The following is a 21,908-nucleotide window of genomic DNA, read 5'->3' as shown; positions in this document are numbered from 1 at the left end:
TATAAATTGTGTAATATTGGCTGATCCCATGATGTAAAATATTTATAAAGTTTTGGTAAGCAGGAATGTTAACTCATTGAGAACATTGTTTAATGATAGTTAAGCATTGCTATTTGAGGTTGCGTATTTTGAGTATTTAATCAACAAAGTAGAATAATACTAAGGCTTATTGTGTCTACCTGTATGGTAAATCACATGTCATTTAATATTTAAAGATCATATTTTACTAGTAATTATAATTATTGAGTTTTGTAACATGGGAGAACATGTTTGACTATAATTTCTCATTTCATCTTTGTAAAATGACTGGAAGTTATGCTAGGATTAGTAGTAATCATCTTGGTTTTATTAATGAAGAAACTGAATCACAGAGAGAACACAGACTGGTGATTTGCTCAAAACAGGGCCTAGACAGTGTCTTCTAAATGATGGCTTAGTGTTCTCTGTAGTTCATACTGTTTTCACAACACAAATTGCTTAGTCTTTGGGGAAGAAGGTTTGATTTGAGAGCGAATTAAAGGACTTTAGTCTAAGTATCTACTCTGTTAATGATATAAAGCTGTATCCCTCATTCTACCCCAGAAGCTTTCTTATAGGCCTTTAACAAGGTTATTTACAAAACCAGCAGAGTAGTGTCTTCAGTATTGGTGATTCCTTTTGGGTCTAGAGATAACTCCCAGGACAACCTTGCCTAGGTTACTCTGAAGAAGATCATTCTAGAACATACTTACCTCTGTCTGGTAACTCAGCTGTACATTTTAGTCTCATACTAGTAATTTCATTTAAAAAATCATTTTTTTCTTCATTATAACTGTACATTCTTACAGAGGAAAATCTGAAGAATTGAAGAATTAAGAAGAAAATAATTCTACTCAGATAACCACTTTGAACATCTTTGTATTGCCTTTTAGATAAACATGACAAATGAAAAATTCCAATATCATTAAAAATTCTTAGGAAACCCCCCCATTTTGTCATCTTCATAATAGGCTACCAGGTGGTTTTATCAAAATAAACCAATAGCTAATAATGGAGCATTGTTAAATCAGTTTTTTTTTCATTAGGAATAGTTTGCAAACATAGATCTTTTTTTTTTTTAATTTTTTATAAACATATAATATATTTTTATTCCCAGGGGTACAGGTCTGTGAATCGCCAGGTTTACACACTTCACAGCACTCACCATAGCACATACCCTCCCCAGTGTCCATAACCCCACCCCCCCTTCTCCCAGCCCGCAAACACAGATCTTATAGCTCTAGTCCTTTCCTAAGAATTTAACCTTAGAAGAGCTATTACTAGGTCAAATAATTTTCGAAAAGGGTTGTCCAGTTGACATTCTCACTAGCTTTATTTAGAAGTGCCCATTTCAGCATAGTGATGATTCGTGGTGTGGTGAACCTTTGCCAACTTAGTGAGACATTTTTTCTCATTCTGTCTGAGTAAACGGGAATGGGCTTTTCAGATTCTTATTGGTCATTTATTTATATAGGCTCCATGCCTAGCATAGGACCCTGAGATCAAGACTTAGATGCTCCATCAACTGAGCCAGGCAGGAGCCTCTTTCATTGGTCATTATGGTTGCCGGTTTTTGACTCACATTTCATGTCCTGACCTGTTTCATTTTCTTCTCTGCCCAACAGCAAAGTAATCCTGTCTGACAAAGTCAGGTCATGTTACTCGTTCAGAATCCTCTAGTACCTTTCTTTCCTACTCAGAGTAAAAGCCAGAAGCCTGCAAGGTGCCATGCGACCCATCCCTCTCTTACCTCTCTCATCTTGTCTCCTCATCCCTGCCTTGCTCACATTGTCCCCACCACACTGGCATCCATTTCTCTTCTTAGAACACACCAAGTGTGTTCCTGCTTCAGGATCTTTGCACTTGCTATTAACTCCGGAGAAAAAGCCTTCCTCCAGACAAGACAAGCCTAGGTCTTCTTCAGGTGGCATCTCAGTCCAGCCTGCTCTGTCCATTCCATGTGGAATTGTTACTATTCCCCATACTTTTTATCCCCTTTACCTGTTTTATTTTTCCCTTAGCACTAATTAAATATGCTGCATATTTTACTTATTTATGTTGTTTGTGTGTCTCTCTTCCTTCTAGAATGTGAATTTTATGTAAGTAGGGATTTTTGTTTAGTTTTGTTCACTGTCTCTGGGACCTGTAGTAGTGCTTGGCATAGATGGATACTCAGTGAATTTGTTAAATGAATGCCCTTTTACGTCTGAATGAGATACTGTTTTTAAGAATTTGTGTTTATTTTATCATATGGAAGAATTTCCCTCTGAAATTTCCTTGAGAAAAACCTTCCTGGGAAAATAGGGACAATTTTCTTATTTTAAACAGTTGCATGAAAACTACTTTATTCCACATTTTCTCATTCTTCATTAAATATGAAGAAATTGAGCCTTACTAGGAACTGAGGATTTCAGTTGTGCTTCAGCTTTTTGTGGTTGTTGTGTGTGACTGTGCTGTGGAACTCGTTGATGAATACAGATTCTTCTGCCTCATTCTCTGGCAGAGAGCCAGGGCCTCCTCTCAGGTTTCCCTGTTATGACGGAGCACCCACCATTTTTTCTTTTGTAAAGAGGGATGGGGCTCTCTGACTTATTTATTGGATAACAGTCCTAAAAGAAAGAATAAGGAAATCAGTTCTGAGGCTGAGTTGCTTCACATTTATTTATAGGACTGCATAATTAAACCCTTGCTATTCTTTTGTCCTTATATCAAAGCTCAGGATGAAAGGGCCCTCAATGGCAAATGGTTTCCATTTTGCTTTGTTCAGATTTATTCTTTTTTGTTTTCATTTAAACAATGGCGGGGAGAGTAGGCAGTTTTTTTTTTTTTGCCAATGACTAGTTAAATGATTTTTGGCATTTCTTTGGGCCTTCCTTAATTTACTGATGTGTTAGATGAGAGCACTGGGCCAGACTATGTTTTCTTCTGGTTCTTCCATTCTGTGAACAGTTGCATCTGGGGTTAATGTTTTGTGTCCTTCAGGATGCCCATATTTTCATTAGTTAGAAGTTGAACCTCTGCTGAAGGCCAGGCATGATGCCAGGCTTTTCAGATATGCATTAGGCAAGGTAGTTCCTCTCATGGAAATGACGGTGTCAGGAGAAGGCAGATAAGTATTTTACATCAGGTTATGATAAAGGTCAGGGATTTACTACACAAGTGTATAACAGGTAGGTAGCCTGCAGAATATTAAAATAATGAAAATAAAATAGATCCATATATGCTACAAAGAGGTATCCGTATCAGATAATTTCTGTTGTTTTCATAACCTTAGGTCTTGAAATGTGGTAACCATAGCAGGAATGAACATTCTTTAGACTGTGGTACTTAGAATAGGTGTGAGAGAGAATGTGTGTATGTAGGTGTGCATGTATGCGCTAAATTTTGGTTGAAGCTTTAACTAAGATAGCTAACAGAATTGCATCCTTTGATTTTTACTCTGGTCATTTTGTTTTTTTGATAGTTTTGTCTGTGAGTTGGATGTGTTTTCTTTGAATACTTCGTAAGAAAACCTTTTCTGTTGATCAGTTTTAAGAATTACTCAGTTTAGGGACACCTGGGTGGCTCAGTTGGTTGGACGACTGCCTTCAGCTCAGGTCATGATCCCGGAGTCCCGGGATCGAGTCCCACATCGGGCTCCCAGCTCCATGGGGAGTCTGCTTCTCCCTCTGACCTTCTCCTCGCTCATGCTCTCTCTCACTGTCTCGCTCTCAAATAAATAAATAAAATCTTAAAAAAAAAAAAAAAGAATTACTCAGTTTAAAAAATACTTTATTCCATTTTATATTTAGTATTTAAATATCTTATATTTATTAAATATTAAAAATAATTTATAAAAATTAAAATATTTATATTTAAATATTCAGCTTTAAAAATTACCTTATTGCTATCTTTAGTTTTTTTATAGAAATCAACTTTCATATCAGTGATATTGATTGATAAAATGTAAATTTTTTTAATAAGGCATTGGAAAATAGCCATTGTCATTTATGGGCTTATGGTTGATTCTTTGGTAGTTCAGTGCCCATGTGAAGTAGCAGAGGTGGCAAAGGTGATGCGGGGGGAACCAAATAAGAGTAAACGTTGAGAAAAGTGCTTTTATATAACTGTATTAGTTAGGATAGGCTAAATATGATAGAAAGTTCTCAAAAGATATAATGACTCACACAATAAAAACATTAAGTCTTGCTCATATAACACTACTTAGCAGGTAAAGAGGCTGCACAGTTATTAGGGACCCAGGCAGAGAGAGAGAGAGAAAGAGAGCACAAGAAGGGGCAGTGGCAGGCAGAGGGAGAAGCAGGCTCCCTGCTGAGCAAGGAGCCTGATGCAGAACTTGATCCCAGGACCCTGGGATCATGACCTTAGCCGAAGGCAGAGGCTTATCCCACTGAGCCATCCAGGCGCCCCTTAACATCCACTTTCATTCGTAGTTATGCTGTCACAGGGTCATACCTCCTAACTCTGAGGGAGGCAGGGATATGTAGTGTGGCTGTGAGTCCCAGAGGAGGAGGAGAACTCTTTACTTTAAAGAGTAGCTACCTGCCTCTGCCCTAGAATTGTTAGCCTGTCCACTATAGACAGACTCTAAATAAATGTCTGCTTGATTCTGACATTTGGCTAACATTGGATGTACTTAGCATATTTGGGATATGGCTCAAGGTCCTCGTTCTACTAAAGCAGTGTTGATCTGTGTCATAACAGAAGTTGGGTTGGAAAGAAACCACAGTTGCAGTGCCTGTGAGCCGAGGCACTGTAGTAGATGCCTTGCATATATGATTTCGTTTCTTTTTCACAGCGACCTGAGAGGAAAAGTATTCATACCATGTTTTTCTGGATGAAAAAATAGGTTTTGGTGACTTTCTTTAGTTTCCATAATTCATGGAACTGATACTCGAATTCTTTAAGTTGAACAGCTATCAGTGATAAATGTATATGATTTTATCTTTTTTGGGGTTGTCTTTTTCAGTTTGACTTTGAAGGATCACTTTCGCCCGTCATTGCACCCAAAAAAGCAAGGCCTTCTGAAACAGGATCTGATGATGTAAGCATTATTATTTCTTGCTACTACAAGTTCATTTTTGGGTACTCTTGTTGATTTGTGTATCTTTTAACACCTTTTGCTTTAATACTGTATAGCAGTTATTTTGAAGGTTGGATATATTATGTTTTCTGTAGTTATTCATATACTTTTATCTTTAATGATCATCTAAAAATTACTGAACATAGGTAATACTGCATGATTTGAATTTGGATTTGTTGATGTTTTCCTGCTAATTAATCCTCTGATTTAGGTTCTCAATCATATTAGATTCCGTGGTTATATTCTTAAGTGATAAAAAATTTTTTTTTTTAAATTGAGGTATAGTTTACGTAAATGAAATGCTCAGATCTGAAGTTTACAGTTTGATCAGCTTTGACAAATGAATACTCAAGTAACCCATACCCCTCTCAAACACAAAACATTTCTATTATTCTGTAAAGTTTCCATGTGCCATTTTTTTTTTTAAGATTTTATTTATTTATTTGACAGAGAGAGATCACAAGTAGGCAGTGAGGCAGGCAGAGAAAGAAGGGGAAGCAGGCTCCCTGCTGAGCAGAGAGCTGGATGATGGTCTTGATCCCAGGACCTTGAGATCATGACCTGAGCCAAAGGAAGCGGCTTTAACCCACTGAGCCACCCAGGCACCCCTCCAAGTGCCATTTTTAATCATTCCCTTTTTCTATTTTTGAAGCAACCACTGATTTGAATTGTGTCACTATAAGTTAATCTTGCCTGTTCTAGAACTTCATAGAAATTAAATGTGGTACATAATCTTTGGTATAAGGTTTCTTTGACTCAGCATGATATTTTTGAGATTCATCCCAGGCGTTGCAGATATCAGCACTTTGTGCCTTTTATCGTTGAGTAGTATGAATATACAATAGTTTGTTTATACATTCTGCTGATGGATACCTAAGCTATTTCCATTATTTGCCCATTATGAATAAGGCCACCATCAGTATTCAGTGACAACTATCTGTGGACATATATTTTCATTTCTTCTGGATCAATACCTAGCAGTGAAATTGATGGGTCCCAAGCTCATTATACTACATTGCACTCTAATGAGTGATATATGAGAGTTCCTCTTGTTCTTCATCTTGGCCAACATTTGCTGTTATCAATCTTTTTCATTTTAACCATTTGAATGTGTATAAAGTAATTTCTCTGAGGTTTTAATATGCCTTTTTCTCAGGACTAATGCTGTTAAACACTTCTTTATGTGCTTATTAGCCACTTACATATCTTTTTGTCAAGTTTGTGCTCAAACCTTTTACAATTTTTTAACTGGATTTTTAGAAATATCTGTTGAGCTGTAGAAGTTCTTTATATATTCTGAATAAGAGTTCTTTGTTTTGTATATCTTAGTATATGGCTTAATAGTGTTTTTTAATGTGATTTTTTATTTTATTTAATTAATTATTTGACACAGAGAGAGAGAGAGAGAGAGAGAGACAGTGAGAGAGGGAACACAAGCAGGGGGAGCGGGAAGAGGGAGAATGAGGCTTTCCGTCAAGCAGGGAGCCTGGTGTGGGGCTTGATCGCAGGACCCAGGGATCGTGACCTGAGCCAAAAGCAGACGTTTAACGACTGAGCCACTAAGGCACCCTGAACAGATTTTTAAAAATTTTAGTTACTCTTATCAATTTTTTACTTTTATGGCTTATTCTTTCTGTATCTGGTCTAAGAGAGTAACACACTGTACTAAACCTTACAAAAGCATCAGTAAATTCCAAGACCTGAAAATAGCATAAACCATATTCTCAACACAATACGATAAATCAAAGTAGAAACCAAAACAGACTCAGTACTTGGAAAATGGAGTACAATCAGTGTGAATGTAAAATTCAGTTGATTATTAGGTTGTAATTGCTAGCCCCAGCATCTTATAAATAAATATTCAAGCTGAATACAAGTAGACGTCACTCCTTATCAAAACAGATCAGTGTAGTGGTCACTAAACTTGCCTATCTACACTTCCCACCTTTTATTCTTTACTTTTGGCCTCATAGGAAATTACCTAAGATAATCTTAATTTCTTCCTCAATCTCTATAAATAGTGGAATTCTTCTCTCAGTCTCTTTCCTAATACGGCACGACTTAAACTTTTCAAATGGCTTTTGAAGTGATTTGTCTTAATGTCTGTTGCTGGCATCTGGAAATTGCTTAGCTATTTTGATGTAGGTTTTAATTTTTTTCAACTTAATGTAAAAATAGAACTTGTATTGTTTTAATGATGACATTTTAAGGAGGCATTATTTAAAAAATTAATATCTTCTTTATTTTCTCAGGACTGGGAGTATTTACTAAATTCAGACTACCACCAGAATGTTGAGTCTCATCTTTTGAATAGATCTTTATGTTTAAGTCCTTTGGAAGTTTCACAGATGAAGGATGAAGATTTTTCACAGAATCTCATTCTGGATTCTTCTACACTTCTGTTTACTCATATACCTGCAATTTTTTTTGTTCTTCATCTTGTCTATGAGGAGCTTAAGTTGAATACTCTAATGGGAGAAGGAATTCGTTCACTTGTTGGCCTTCTTGTTCAGTTGGCAAGGTAAGTATTATTTGTAGATCAGAAACTGCCAAGAGGTCCTGAGGTGACTTGATCTCAGCCATGAATATCATATAGGAACCTTATAAATAAATTTCTGAAATCTACCTTTTCAGAAAACCAGAGCATTTTCTATAAACCACAGAAGTGTTTTAAGGTACTGCCTGTGTAAAGCCTTGTGGGCTGTTAATGGGGTTCTTAGTCTTTGTCCTAAGATTAGTGGGAAGTCACAAAACTGTGTTAAATAATGGAGGTGACCTGTTCAGCTCTTCATTTTGACGAGATGACTTGGCACACTGTGGTGGGCGTTCTGTAACACCTGCTGTTTTGTAGTAATACCGAAATTCAAATAGGAGGTATGGTTAACGTAATTGTAGTTTACATAGATGAATTATAGATATTATGACCCCTATTTTTTTTTAACTTTATTTTTTATAAACATATATTTTTTTCCCAGGGGTACAGGTCTGTGAATCGCCAGGTTTACACACTTCACAGCACTCACCATAGCACATACCCTCCCCAATGTCCATAATAACCCCACCCACCCAACCCCCCTCCCCCCAGCAACCCTCAGTTTGTTTTGTGAGATTAAGAGTCACTTATGGTTTATCTCCCTCCCAATCCCATCTTGCTTCATTTACTCTTCTCCTACCCCCTTAACCCCCATGTTGCATCTCCTCTCCCTCATATCAGGGAGATCATATGATAGTTGTCTTTCTCCAATTGACTTATTTCGCTAAGCATGATACCCTCTAGTTCCATCCACGTCGTCGCAAATGGCAAGATTTCATTTCTTTTGAGGGCTGCATAGTATTCCATTGTGTATATATACCACATCTTCTTTATCCATTCGTCTGTTGATAGACATCTAGGTTCTTTCCATAGTTTGGCTATTGTAGACATTGCTGCGATAAACATTCGGGTGCATGTGCCCCTTCGGATCACTACGTTTGTATCTTTAGGGTAAATACCCAGCAGTGCAATTGCTGTATAACCCCTATTTTAATGATGATGAAACTTGTCTAAGGTTGTTCCTAAGAACATGAATATTAGTTGAGAGTTCTTTAGCTGTGTTTTTGTTATCTCAGTCTGTGGTTGTCCCTGTCTTCGAGGCTCTTGTAGTGTATCCACAATAAGACTGTGTTTGGCACTGAATTCTGAAGGTCATATTTAGGTGCTGTTTCAGCCTTTGTGACCCCTGGTAATAAAGAAAATTGAATTTGAATTGAAATGTCAACCTCTGAGTTAAGATCATAGCACATTTTCTAATTTCCATGATCTTCCTTGAAACTTTGAAATTCTTTTCTGAAATGTAGCAGTTTTAATTGATGGTCAGTTTCTCTTATGATGAATCATTACTATCATGAAAATTCTTTTGTAATGAAATGACTTCCAAACTCTAACCATGGCTTTCTGAAATAAGTAACATTTTTATAATGTTTTACATTTAAAGCTATTTTTTACATACATTTACTATTTAGTCTTCAAAACTTCTGAGTGAGTGAAGGAGAATTTGCCTACTTCCTGGAGGAAAATACTGATGTTCATAGAGATAACTTGCTGAAGACAACAAAACTAACAAATAATAGAGGAGAAACTAGTTTTACCCCCATAAAAGTTACCTAGCAAAAAGTTTGAGTTGCATTTGTTATACTGGGCACTTCAAGGTCCAGAAATAGAATAAAAGGATTGTAGATTTGGTTATCTTCTTTGTCATAAGTTTTTTAAATTGAGAAGTTGAACCGATGAATCCTTTCTTTGGGGGAAAATACTACCTTTCTTGGGATTTCTTTTTTATATGTTTTTATTGTTTTAGGGATTTAAAATTGGAGCCTTATGTAGATCATTACTATAGAGATTACCCAACACTTGTCAGAACTACTGGACAAGTGTGCACAATTGATCAAGGTAAGTGTTTATATCATTAAAGATTTTCTAAATGGTGAGTGATGTTTGTTTGTATTTTTATCAGTGAATAGCACTGTATTTCCTACCATTAGTCTCTAAGTCAGAGGTGATATCTCTCCATCAGGTAGATTTCAGTTTGTAGTGTTTGATCTCTGACTTATATAGTAAGAGATAACATTAACTTCTTCAGTGTGTGGGGAAAATTCTACCCATCCCCATGTGCTAAGGATGCTTTTGCCTGAGACTTGTCTAATCAGTAGCCAACAACCATCTGTTATTTCATACTGAAAATTCAGTTCCTTAGTTGCATAAGCCACATTTCAAACTTTCAGGAGCCATATAGGGTAGTGGCTGCCATATTGGATAGTACAGGTTATAGAACATTTCCATCACTACTCTGCTGCTCTAGACCTTGAACTATAGGTACTCAAGATCGGAGCCCAATTGTTAAGAGTGGAATCCTAGGTTTCTCTTGTTTTCTCACCGTTAGGATTAGGGTACAAAATTTTAGTTAAATTCTTTATGCCTTGAGTACAAGAATTTGTTAAATTTCCATCCAGAATGGGATAGTAGTCATTTGGTCTACATATTATAATATAGTAAAATATTTTCTGAGGCAGAAAACATGAAGTATTTTGGAGAAAAATGTTATTCTGTTTCCAAATGGCACATACTGCCCATTTTCCCTTTAGAATAAAATGGTATTGTGGGGGTGCCTAGGTGGCTCACTTGGTTGAGTATCCGATTCTTGATCTCGGCTCAGGTCCTCATCCCACACTCCAGAGTTGAAGCCCCATGTTGGGCTCTGCACTAGTCATGGAACCTACTTAAAAAAAAAAAAAAAGGAATAAAATGGTATTATCTTAATGTATTCTTATTCTTACATTCTTTATAAATGTTTGCTCTAATTCTAAAGGTCAGACAGGATTTATGCATCATCCATCGTTTTTTACTTCTGAGCCACCAAGTATTTATCAGTGGGTGAGTTCTTGTCTGAAGGGTGAAGGAATGCCTCCCTATCCTTACCTTCCTGGAATCTGTGAAAGAAGCAGACTTGTAGTCTTGGTATGTATTGCCTACCTTGTTTATTTTTTTCTTTCTCTACTTATTTATTTATTTATTTATTTAAGATTTTGTTTATTTATTTGACAGAGATCACAAGTAGGCAGAGAGAGAGGAGGAAGCAGGCTCCCTGCTGAGCAGAAAGCCTGACACAGGGCTCAATCCCAGGACTCTGAGATCATGACCTGAGCCGAAGGCAGAGGCTTTAACCCACTGAGCCACCCAGGCGCCCCTATTTTTTTCTTTTTAAACTTAATTTTAAAAACTATACAAAAAATGAACTTTTTTTCATTTTGTGTACATTCTGTGAATTTCAGCAAATGTATAGTTTCACGTAGTACCACCATAATTAGTCCATAGAACAGTTTCTTCACCCCCAAAACTTCGCGGAAGCTTTCGTGATTCATCCAAGTTGTTGTCTGGTCAGCAGTTTGTTGCGTTTAATTGCTGAGTGCTAGTCCTTTGTGGGATATTTCACAGACCCATTCACCCGTTGAAGATATTTCGGTTGGTCCCAGTTTTTGGCAGTTATGAGTATAGCTCCTATAAACATTCATGCCTAGGTTTTTGTGTGAATGTAAATTTTCATTTCTTAAGGGTGGATATCCAGAGATAGGATTGATGGTTAAAAAAGTAAGTATTTTTCATTTTCCATTGGATAGTCTTTCCTGCATTGTTGAAGATTAGTTGACCATAGAGTTGAGTGTACATTTCTGAGTTTTCTGTTCTGTTCCACTGATCTGTGTGTCTGTTTTTGTGCTAGCACCATACTGTCTTGATGATTACAGCTTTGTAATGAGCAAGAAGTCTGGAATTGTGATGCCACCAGCTTTGGTTTTCTTTTTCAACATTCCTCTGACTATTCAGGGTCTTTTCTGATTCCACACAAATTTTAGGTTTATTTGTTCCATTTCATTGAAAAAAGTTGATGGTATTTTGATAGGGGTTGCATTAAATGTGCAGATTGCTCTAGGTAGCATAGACATTTTAACAATATTTGTTCTTCCAGACCATGAGCATGGAACGTTTTTTCCATTTCTTTGTGTCTGCCTTCATTTCTTTCATGAGTTTTCTATAGTTTTCTGAGTACAGATCCTTTGTCTCTTTGGTTAGGTTTATTCCTATGTATCTTATGGTTTCAGGTGCAATTGTAAATGGGATCAATTCCTTAATTTCTCTTTCTTCTGTGTAGAAGTTGGTGTTGGTTATAGAAATGCAACTGATTTCTGTGCATTGGTTTTATATCCTGGGACATTGTTAAATTCCTGTATGAGTTTAGCAGTTTTGAGTTGAAGTCTTTTGGCTTTTCAACATAAAGTATTATATCATCTGCAAAAAGTGGGAGTTTGACTTCTTTGCCGATTCAGATGCTTTTTATTTATTTTGGTTTTCTGATTGCTGAGGCTAGGACTTCTAGTACTATGTTGAACAATAGTGGTGATAGTTGGACGTCCAATTCTTTTTTTTTTTTAAAGATTTATTTATTTATTTATTTATTTGAGAGGAGTGAGTGCAAGTAAGAGAGAGCATGAGAGGGTAGAAGGTCAAAAGGAGAAGCAGACTCCCTACGGAGCTGGGAGTCCGATGGAGGACTCCATCCTGGGACTCCAGGATCATGACTCGAGCTGAAGGCAGTTGCTTAGCCAACTGAGCCACCCAGGTGCCCTCCGATTCTTTTAATACCATTTGTTGAGAAGACTCTCCTTTTTCTATTGTTTTTGCACTTTTGTCAAAAATTAATTTGCCATAATATTGTGGATCTCTTTCTAGGCTTTCTATTGTAGTTCATTGATAGTATTGCTATCCACACTGTGTTGATTCCTGTAGCTGTACAGTGAGTCTTAAAAATTGGTTAGTGTAGGGGGATCTGGGTGGCTCAGTGGGTTAAAGCCTCTGCCTTCAGCTCGGGTCATGATCCCAGGGTCCTGGGATCGAGCCCCACATTGGGCTCTCCGCTCGGCAGGGAGCCTGCTTCCTCCTCTCTCTCTGGCTGCTTCTCTGCTTACTTGTGATCTCTGTCTGTCAAATAAATAAATAAATAAATAGATAGATAGATAGATAAATAGATAGATAGATAGTGTAATTACTCATTTTGTTACTCTTCTTTTTCAGAATTGTTTTAGCTATTTTAGTTTCTTTGCCTTTTCATTTAAATTTTATGTTCAGCATATTTATAGCTACAAAAAAATTCTGCTTGAATTTTTTCTCCAAAGAAACATCTTTACTTACTTTAAAAAAATTAGTTCACTTTAAATAGTTAATACATGTCCAAGGTCAAACCTTTTTGTTCAAATAGAACCACAGGACTTTGGTAAAGGTGAGTCCCTTCTCCCAAGGGCAGCTGGCCTACAGGTCCTTTGTGTAGCTTTCCAGAGGTGGGGCCTTCCTAGGCTTATAGGAGAACCCCACGCTTTTGTTTCCTCCACAGATACCACCTGAATGTAAATGTCTTTGTATCCCACATCTTTTCCTTATTCTGCATTCTGCTTTGCTTCATGTTGAGAGAGGCTTCAGAGTCCCCTGTGGTTCTGAAACAGACATGTAAATAGTGATTCTGCTTTTTTAAAAAAATGGTGTTAAAATCTACATAACATGATATTTATTATTTTAACTTTAAGTGTACAGTTAATTCAGTGGCACTAAATACATTCACAGAATATTAAGATCAGGTTAATCCCAGAACTTTCACATCCCTTGATGCTTTTGTCGAGACATTTAAGTGAAACCACCAAATACATTGGTCCTTTCCAACTCTGCTGAATGGGGGTAGACTTGGTATAGTCTCTAGCCACAAAGAGGAGCCAGAGAAATATTAATTTACCAAGTTGGTCAACCTCCAACTTAAATTATGTTAGTCAACTTCTAGATACTCAGATTATGGCCTTCTTTTTTTTTTTTTTTGTTAAATAGTGGTGTCAGTTAGGTTCAGGATTATGTCATTTGCGATGCTTATATAGGATTTTTAAGATTCTCCAGCATTGTAGTAAAATTTTAATAGAATTGTGCTACTTTTTTCCAGAAAAAAATTAAAAGCTACTTGCAGGTACAACTCTTAGTGGTAGCAGCAAGTAGCAAATACTCAAAGGAGAACTTTGAAGGCCAAAGTGGAGAAGGGTGTGCGTTAGGGTTCACCTAACAGAAGCAATCCAGGTTTATGAGTAGAGATAGTTTGGTAAATCTGCATAATGGAATACTACTCAGCAATAAAAAGAAACAAACCACTGCTGTATGCAGTAATGTGAATGAATCTCAGAGGCATGCTAAGTTAAAGAAGTAGGACACAGGCGATTACCTATTCTAAAATTCTCTTTATGCAACATTGTAGAATAGGCAAAACTGTAGGGAAGGAAAACTGGAGAGTTGTTTCAGGTGCCGGGTATAGGAGGAGTGGATTGACTACAGAGGCTATAGGGGAAGTTTTTGTGTGATGGAAGTGTATATCGTGATTGTGTTAGTGGTTATATTATTGTATAATGTTTGTCAGTACTCAGTGCTGTACTGGATGGATTTTCCTATACATAATTATATCTCATTCCTTTTAACAAATAATTTTAATTTTCTCCTTTTGCAGAGTATTGCACTCTACATACTTGGTAATGAGAACTCTGTTTCTGAGGATTCCTCACAGTATTTATCCAGAATAACTATAGGTAAGTCAGTATAGTGATAGGCTTCCCAAAATGAATTTTTTCCAAAACAAATTTTCATAAATGTTGATATCAGAGTTGAAATTAAAAAATGAAAAACTTCCTAAGTGTGTGTTTTAGAGGCCATGTCTTGCCTCATTTTTGAGGTGACCTCTTGTACTTTTGTAGCCTGCAGTCCACAGCTGATTTTCAGAGACCAGGAGTACTTTAGATTTAACAAGTTTTTTGTTTTCTCAATGAATGTAAAAAGGGTTAGGGTTAGGGTTAGTATTTCCAGTCTGCCAATGGACTGCTTATTTTGTTATTTTTTAGGAATTGTTTGTGAATTTTTATTTCCTAATATCTTCTACATGTTATATGTTTGCTTTATGTGGATGACTATCTGAATAAAATTTCATTTTGTTGCCTTTTAGCCCCTCAAAAGTCACAAGCAGAACAAGAAGAAAACAGGTGACTTTTGTTCAGATTGTGCTTGTATATTAAAAATAGAAAGCACTATTGTATTTTACTGTTGAGTAACTTCATGTTTCATTCCCTTACAGGTTTAATTTCAAGCATTCTACATCAGTTTCTAGTCTAGCTGAACAATTAGTTGTCTGGATGACTAATGTAGGTAAGGTAGTCCTTGTTACTTTCTACATGTCTTTGAGATGCTGGTGAGAGCCACCTGCTTTCCCCAGACACATCCTTGTTAGTAGGCCCTGTTTCCTTCCAGTGAGCTAGAACTGGGTGGCAGGAAAGGGGCTCTCACTCTGTATAAGTGTCCCGCAGGACCAAGATTGTGGCCCATCAAGCCACAGTTCCTTTCCCTGACATTGTCACAACTTCTGTATCATAATCCTGCTATATCAGCTTTTTTATCTCTCACTGGGTAATTTGCCTCTTATTTGCTTATTTGCCTCTCACTTTAGAGCAGTCAAAGCTGTGACTCTGCAGATTGGCCTCAGAATGGAGGACTGTAGTTAATACACGTTCAAACTTAAAACCGTTGTAGTGCTCACATATCAGAAGGGAGGATTTCTGGCAAAATCGAAAAGTAATTATATAGACATTTCAGGGTGCTTCTGAAGAATATAGGTTAGTGATTTAGGTTCCAAGATGAGGAAACAGTTGGGAGGGAGGGAAAGGGAAGAAAGGAGTTCCTTATTCCCTCTTCCCAAAGCCGGTGCTCTTAGGCTTTAAATGGAGTAAAATACTAGACTTTTTTTTAAAGATTTTATTTATTTATTTGACAGAGAGAGAGAGAGAGATCATAAGTAGGCAGAGTGAGAAGGGGAAGTAGGCTCCCTACCGAACAGAGAGGCCGATGTGGGGGCGCCTGGGTGGCTCAGTGGGTTAAAGCCTCTGCCTTCGGCTCAGGTCATGATCCCAGGGTCCTGGGATTAAGCCCCACATCAGGCTCTCTGCTCAGCAGGGGACCTGCTTCCTCCTCTGTCTCTGCCGGCCTCTCTGCCTACTTGTGATCTCTGTCAAATAAATAAATAAAATCTTTTTTTTTTTTTTTAAAAGAAGAGAGGCTGATGTGGGCCTTGATCCCAGGAACCTGAGATCATGACTCGAGCCGAAGGCAGAGGCTTAACGCACTGAGCCACCCAGGTGCCCCTAGAAATTTTTTTTGAAAATGAAGAACTAGGGCGCCTGGGTGGCTCAGTGGGTTGAGCCGCTGCCTTCGGCTCAGGTCATGATCTCAGGGTCCTGGGATCGAGTCCCGCATCGGGCTCTCTGCTCGGCAGGGAGCCTGCTTCCCCCCGCCCTTCCTCTCTCTCTGCCTGCCTCTCTGCCTACTTGTGATCTCTCTCTGTCAAATAAATAAATAAAAATCTTAAAAAAAAAAAAAAAGAAAATGAAGAACTAAGAAAAACTTTAAATTATGGATATGAAGATATAAAAAAATGGCAGTGTTCTAAAATAGTATGTTATAAAGTAATGAATATTACAGGATGTCTGAATTCTTATTTAAAGAATATTTTAAATGACTTAGTTTTTGCTTTTATTTTGTATGCTTCCTTGGAAAATTATAATAATTGTCATATAAAATTATAGGTAGGATACCTATGCTGAAAAGTATTAGATAAGCTAGTTATATTTGTATACTGTATAATATTTAGTAAAAGTGTTACAAGGAAACAGTTTTACCTCAATAATTAACTTTCAATATTAATAAATAATATATAATAGTATAAAATTTAGAAAATCATTATAAGAAAAATAAATTTTATATGAGGTTCTGAAAAATTTTAAATATGAATGTATCGAGTGTGTAGAAAATAATAGTAAGGTGAGCATTGTTGTATACTGGTTACCTACCATTAGAAATAGAACATTGCTAGTGTACTAGAAGGCCCTGCACCTCTGCGCCACATGTAATCTTCCTCTCACACACTTTCCTACTACCCATAATCACGGCCTTACCTAAATTTTGTATTAGCTCTTTTTTTTTTTTTGTAGTTTCATCATCCGTGTTGTAAGGCTTTGAACTTCATATAAATGGATATAGAGATAAATTATTTTTTTTCACTCACTTCTTCCATGTTGACTTGTGTAGCAGTAGGTCATTTTCACTGCTGCATACTCCATTGTTTGACTATAGCACTATTTATCCATTCTGTTGATGAGAGTAGCTGTTTCCTCCCTTCCCTCTTTTTGTCATAGTGAATAATGTTGTTACTGAATGTTTTAATAGTTGTGTCCTGGTGCACTTGTGTACAAGTTTCTGTTATGCCTATTAGTGGACCATAGAGGTGGACCTCTCTGTACCTGCCATGTGTTTTCCAAAGTGATTGTACCATCACCAGCTGTGGGTGGGAATTTATATTGCTCTACATAGTTGCCAACACTTTCTGTTGATTTACTTTAATATTGGTCAAGTGAGTGTGAAATTATAATTGTAGTAATTTTAATTGGAGTTTTCTTGATCACTTTTCATATGTTTATTGCCCATTTGTGTTTCCTCTCTGGGAAATGTTTCTGGGTTTCTGGTTGTTTCTCTCTTTCTTAAGGTTTTTCTTTCTTTTATTATTATTTTTTAAAGATTTTATCTATTTGACAGAGTGAGTTGAGGGAGCACAAGCAGGGGGAGGGGCAGAGGAAGAGGGAGAAGCAGATTCTTCACTGAGCAGGGAGCCTGATGCAGGGCTCGATCCCAGGACCCTGGAATCATGACTTGAGCTGAAGGCAGACACCTAACTGGCTGAGGCACCCTGGTGCTGTTTTCAGTTCTTTTAGTTCTTATACTAATCCTTGCTGTCTAGACACTAGTCTGGCAGTAAGATGAAAAAAATCGATCTGTCTTTTGTCAGAATAGATACTGATTAATTTGAGTCCGAGGATAATTGGGACAGTGACAGGTTTAAATGAAACATTTTCTCCCTTCGTTTCATCACAAGGTTTCACTTTAAGAGACTTGGAAACTCTTCCCTTTGGAATTGCTCTTCCCATCAGAGATGCAATTTACCACTGTCGTGAGCAGCCTGCTTCAGACTGGCCAGAAGCTGTCTGTCTCCTGATCGGACGTCAGGATCTTTCCAAACAGGCCTGTGAAGGAAACTTACCCAAAGGGAAATCTGTGAGTATCAACATAGAAAGTTCAAAGTTCAGATTTAGTCTCAAAATCAAAGTAGAAATACTCTCCATTTTTTTCTTAAGTCTTTTTACAAGTGTATATATCGGTTTGTCTTTTACATTGTATGCCATATGGGATTTATTATTGGGCAGATTTTCTTACTTGTAAAGTGAACATGGGAATAAGAGATTATGTGAAGGTTTTGTCTTGCCTAGAACTTTCTTTCCTTTGAGTCAGGTCAAGTACTGAGTCAGTAGATCAACTACCATGACTATTTCTTTACTTGTACTGTACTGGTAATTAACTACTTTTTAACTTACATAGAAAAAGAGGGAGCACATGTATCTTCAATTTGAATATGTTAACTATTTCCTCTTTTATACTTTTTTGATATGTTGAATTTCTAGAATTTAATCTTTTAAATAGGAGTAAATATATGTTTAATCACATAAAATTGAAGTTGCAGGCAAGAGTTTTTTTGGGAGCTGGGATGAGACACTGAAGTTGTTTAGAAGATGTCTTAGGTTATTCCTCCTGACTTTCTATCCTTTGTCGTCTTCCTCTGCTTTTATAAAGAATGGGTTCTGAGAAGCCTACAAGTAGGAAATGAAATACATCATTACTCTCCGATTATCTCTCTTTTAAAATCAGCCTCTTTTAAAACTTAAACATGGAATTTTGATTTTTTTCTAGAACTCTGTTTAAGTTAAAAAAATATAAATGGTAGCACTGCATTACTCTGAGGGTCATAGGATTCAAGGATGGTTTTCCCACTCTTGATAATTCTTTAACTTTGGATTTTTTTTTTTTTACCCCCAAGAGTGAGTGGGGTGGATGGGGGCAGGGAGGGAGCAAGAGAATCCTGAGCAGGCTCCACCCAGCATGAAGGCTGACATGGAGCTCCATCTTACAACCCTGAGATCATGACCTGAGTGGAAATCAAGAGTTGGTCTCCCAACTGAGCCACCCAGGCAGCCTGTTTGTACTTCATTTATATCCCCAAGAGAACAGCACAAGCTTGCCTCATCTCATATTAGCTTTTGAACCAACACATACTCATCAAAATGGTGTAACTATTTATAATCCACATTAGGTCTTAGGCTATTAATGCTTCTTCAGAGCTTCAGAGTCTGTATCAAAATTTTATTTCTAACATCAGAGTTGCCTACTGAACCTATGAGAGTAGCAGTTTCCATGGGATTCCATCTCCAGCAGGGTTGGCCCAGCACATCTCTCTCTTAATCTGCACTCATATAATAGCTCTTAGTTGAATTAGTGTTTGTCCTACTTTAAACAAAAAATGATTTTTTTTTTTTGCTAATAATATGACTATCCTTTCCTTTACCAAGATAAGTTTTAGCTTTAGACCTCATTTGTTACTATGATTGAGAGCAGTTTAATATCATTAGCACTAAAACCAAATGGCATTGATAATCTTTGATCTATTTAGATATTGTTTTGAGTAATTCTATCTAAATTCAGTTTGTTCCATTATTTGAGGTTATATTTTATATTATTTGAGGCTAACTTTTATGACTCATTGAAATTCAGTTTATCAGCTATTTGGATCTATACTTTATAGTTAACTCACCCAATAGAATAGTTTTTTTAAAAGTTAGATATTCCACAGGACCTATAATGAATATTTATGAACTAAGTAAGGGATTAATTAGTCATATCTGCTATAATTTTTTTTGACTTTTTTTTTTAAAGATGTTTATTTATTTATTTGACACAGAGAGAGCACAAGCAGGCAGAGAGGCAGGCAGAGAGAGATGGGGGAAGCAGGCTCCCCGCCGAGCAGAGGGCCTGATATGGGGCTTGATCTCAGGACCCTGGGATCATGACTCGAGCCAAAGGCAGAGGCCTAACCCACTGAGCCACCTAGGCACCCCTGCTATAATTTTTTATAGGCTAATGTTGCTTCCATGTTAAATGTTGCAAAAATTTAGCATTTTAACTGGGAATTAATCTTGTTAAAGGAATGTAAAATTCTTGAGAGAAAATGAGAAGATTTTATACTATGCTCATTGAAGTTGCAGTGTGATTGAATTTTTTGGATGGGGAAGACTCATAGGAAAACACATGCTAAGCTTCTGAGGACAGAATGATAATTAAGAGATTAACCTTCTTCCATTTGTTTTGCTGTTGCCACTTTCTGATTAAGAAATTTTTATTTAAGACATCCTTACTTAAAAAGGTGAAAATCAATAATGATCCATTTAAAGTACTAAAGTATGAAAATATTGTTCAACTTCCTCCAGCCCTTGGCTTATATCCTTCCAGGTTGTTTTCTTCTGCTTATATTAATCAAAGATAATATTTGTTTGTATGGGCTCTTTAGTAATAGTGGGTTTCATGTTCCACTTGCAGTAATTCGTTTCCTTTTTAAGATATAGTTAGGATAACTATATTTTAAGATATAGTTTAGGATATAGGTAGATCTTTATAAGTTATTTAGAATGTTTCAGTGGAATCAGCTTCTTGACTGTTGTCCTAAATTTAATGTTTTTCCCTTGGCTCAATAAAGAATGTTCCCAAGTGAGCAATATAATTGTACTTTAAAAAAAGACTAATAGATAAGAGCCCCAGTATACATGGGAACCCAAACCAGCCTTGCTTTGGAATGCATATTTTCTCTGTATGATAGAGAGATAGATGGTTTCCCTACTTCCACAATTCCTGTTTGAATTTGCTATGAGGGGCTACATGGAATGTGATTTAACATAGAAACAAGTTAAGTGTGGTATATTAGTTTCAAAATATAGCCTATTGAAGCCATTTTAACTCTCAGGTACATCACGTGTATATCCTTGTGTTCAGTAAGCGCATGGCCTTTGGTTTTTAAATTATTATTACAACCAAGTCTGTTACTCAGGTGCTCTCATCAGATGTTCCTTCAGGAACAGAAACTGAGGAAGAAGATGATGGCATGAATGACATGAATCAGGAGGTCATGTCGTTAATATGGAGTGAAGATTTAAGAGTGCAGGACGTACGAAGGCTTCTTCAAAGTGCGCATCCCGTCCGTGTCAATGTAGTACAGTACCCAGAACTCAGTGACCACGAGTTCATTGAGGAAAAAGAAAACAGGTAAAAGAGGCATGTTGTTATCTGTTATCAGTGTTTAACACTGAAAACCCTGAAAAGATAGTTAAGAATTAAAAGTACCATGTGTTTTAAGTTTTTATCCATCCTCAGTAAACCATACATTTTTTTCAAAATATTTTGGCATTTGGTAACCCAAGAGTATCTGATGACATAAGTGATCCTCCTCCTCTTAAAATAAGCTTTGTGCTACTTAGAAAAGGTGACTCTGAGACCATTTTGCTTAGCTACCATAAGAATTTACTAACAAAGCAAAACTCTGAACTCATTCTTCTGTATCTTGAGGAGGAAAAAAATATGTGTATGTGTGTTTTTGTGTGTGTGTGTGTGTGTGTGTGTGTAAGTTTTTAGTGTAGCTTAAACTTATACCAGTATTTTTTAACCTGATATGACAAGTAATACTCTATAAATCTTCTCTACTGCCAATCTCTAACATATATTATATCCCTTGATAATAGTAATACTCAGTAGTAACCATCCTGTGACATTCCAGAGTTGTTGCCTTGGGACAATTCAACTTGTATTTGAAAATTCTCTCCTGTCCTATTACCTGCCGTGTCTCTGTCACCTGTCACTTTCCACCATTATTCTCTGGTTCTCCTTGGATTGCTTATGGTGGTCCTGCTTTACGGAGAAGGATCGTCTATTACCTAGCTGCAGGGTGCTGAAGATCTGATTTGTCCTAATCTGCCTCTCACTGTTTCCTCTCCATCTGTACTTAGGTGTTAGTCACCCATAATTGAAGAGTCTGAGGGACAGAGAAATTGTGTGAAAACATAGTAGTTATTGTGGGCTCTGGATCTGATGGGTGTCTTTGCATGAATTACTTAACTTCTTGCTGCCTCCATTGTCTCAACTTTAAGAATAGGCATAATTGTAGCATTCATACCTCATGGGGTTGCTCTGTGTATAGAATGAGTTATGTCTATATCGTGCTTAGAACACTGCTCTGTATGTAGTAAAGCTCAGTGCAGTTAGCCATGATTATTAACTGAGTTC

At 36.9% G+C, this 21,908-nt stretch overlaps 1 protein-coding gene across 8 annotated transcripts in view; it reads left to right on the top strand.

The window, feature by feature from the left end:
- The window catches only part of ANAPC1 (anaphase promoting complex subunit 1), a 102,134-nt gene that overhangs the window by 28,618 nt on the left and 51,608 nt on the right, over positions 1-21,908 (top strand). For all 8 annotated transcript variants that reach the window (XM_032843919.1, XM_032843925.1, XM_032843920.1 and 5 more), the window contains 9 exons: positions 4,988-5,062; positions 7,354-7,622; positions 9,439-9,530; positions 10,447-10,595; positions 14,164-14,242; positions 14,653-14,689; positions 14,782-14,852; positions 17,626-17,804; positions 20,680-20,894. In XM_032843919.1, the coding sequence (XP_032699810.1) occupies positions 4,988-5,062; positions 7,354-7,622; positions 9,439-9,530; positions 10,447-10,595; positions 14,164-14,242; positions 14,653-14,689; positions 14,782-14,852; positions 17,626-17,804; positions 20,680-20,894 (1,166 nt within the window). The remainder of the gene's footprint in view (positions 1-4,987; positions 5,063-7,353; positions 7,623-9,438; positions 9,531-10,446; positions 10,596-14,163; positions 14,243-14,652; positions 14,690-14,781; positions 14,853-17,625; positions 17,805-20,679; positions 20,895-21,908) is intronic.

Source organism: Lontra canadensis, unplaced genomic scaffold, assembly GCF_010015895.1.
Source record: "Lontra canadensis isolate GAN:19392208 unplaced genomic scaffold, GSC_riverotter_1.0 scaffold144, whole genome shotgun sequence".
Taxonomy (NCBI): domain Eukaryota; kingdom Metazoa; phylum Chordata; class Mammalia; order Carnivora; family Mustelidae; genus Lontra; species Lontra canadensis.
This window is presented reverse-complemented; position numbering and strand designations above follow the sequence as displayed.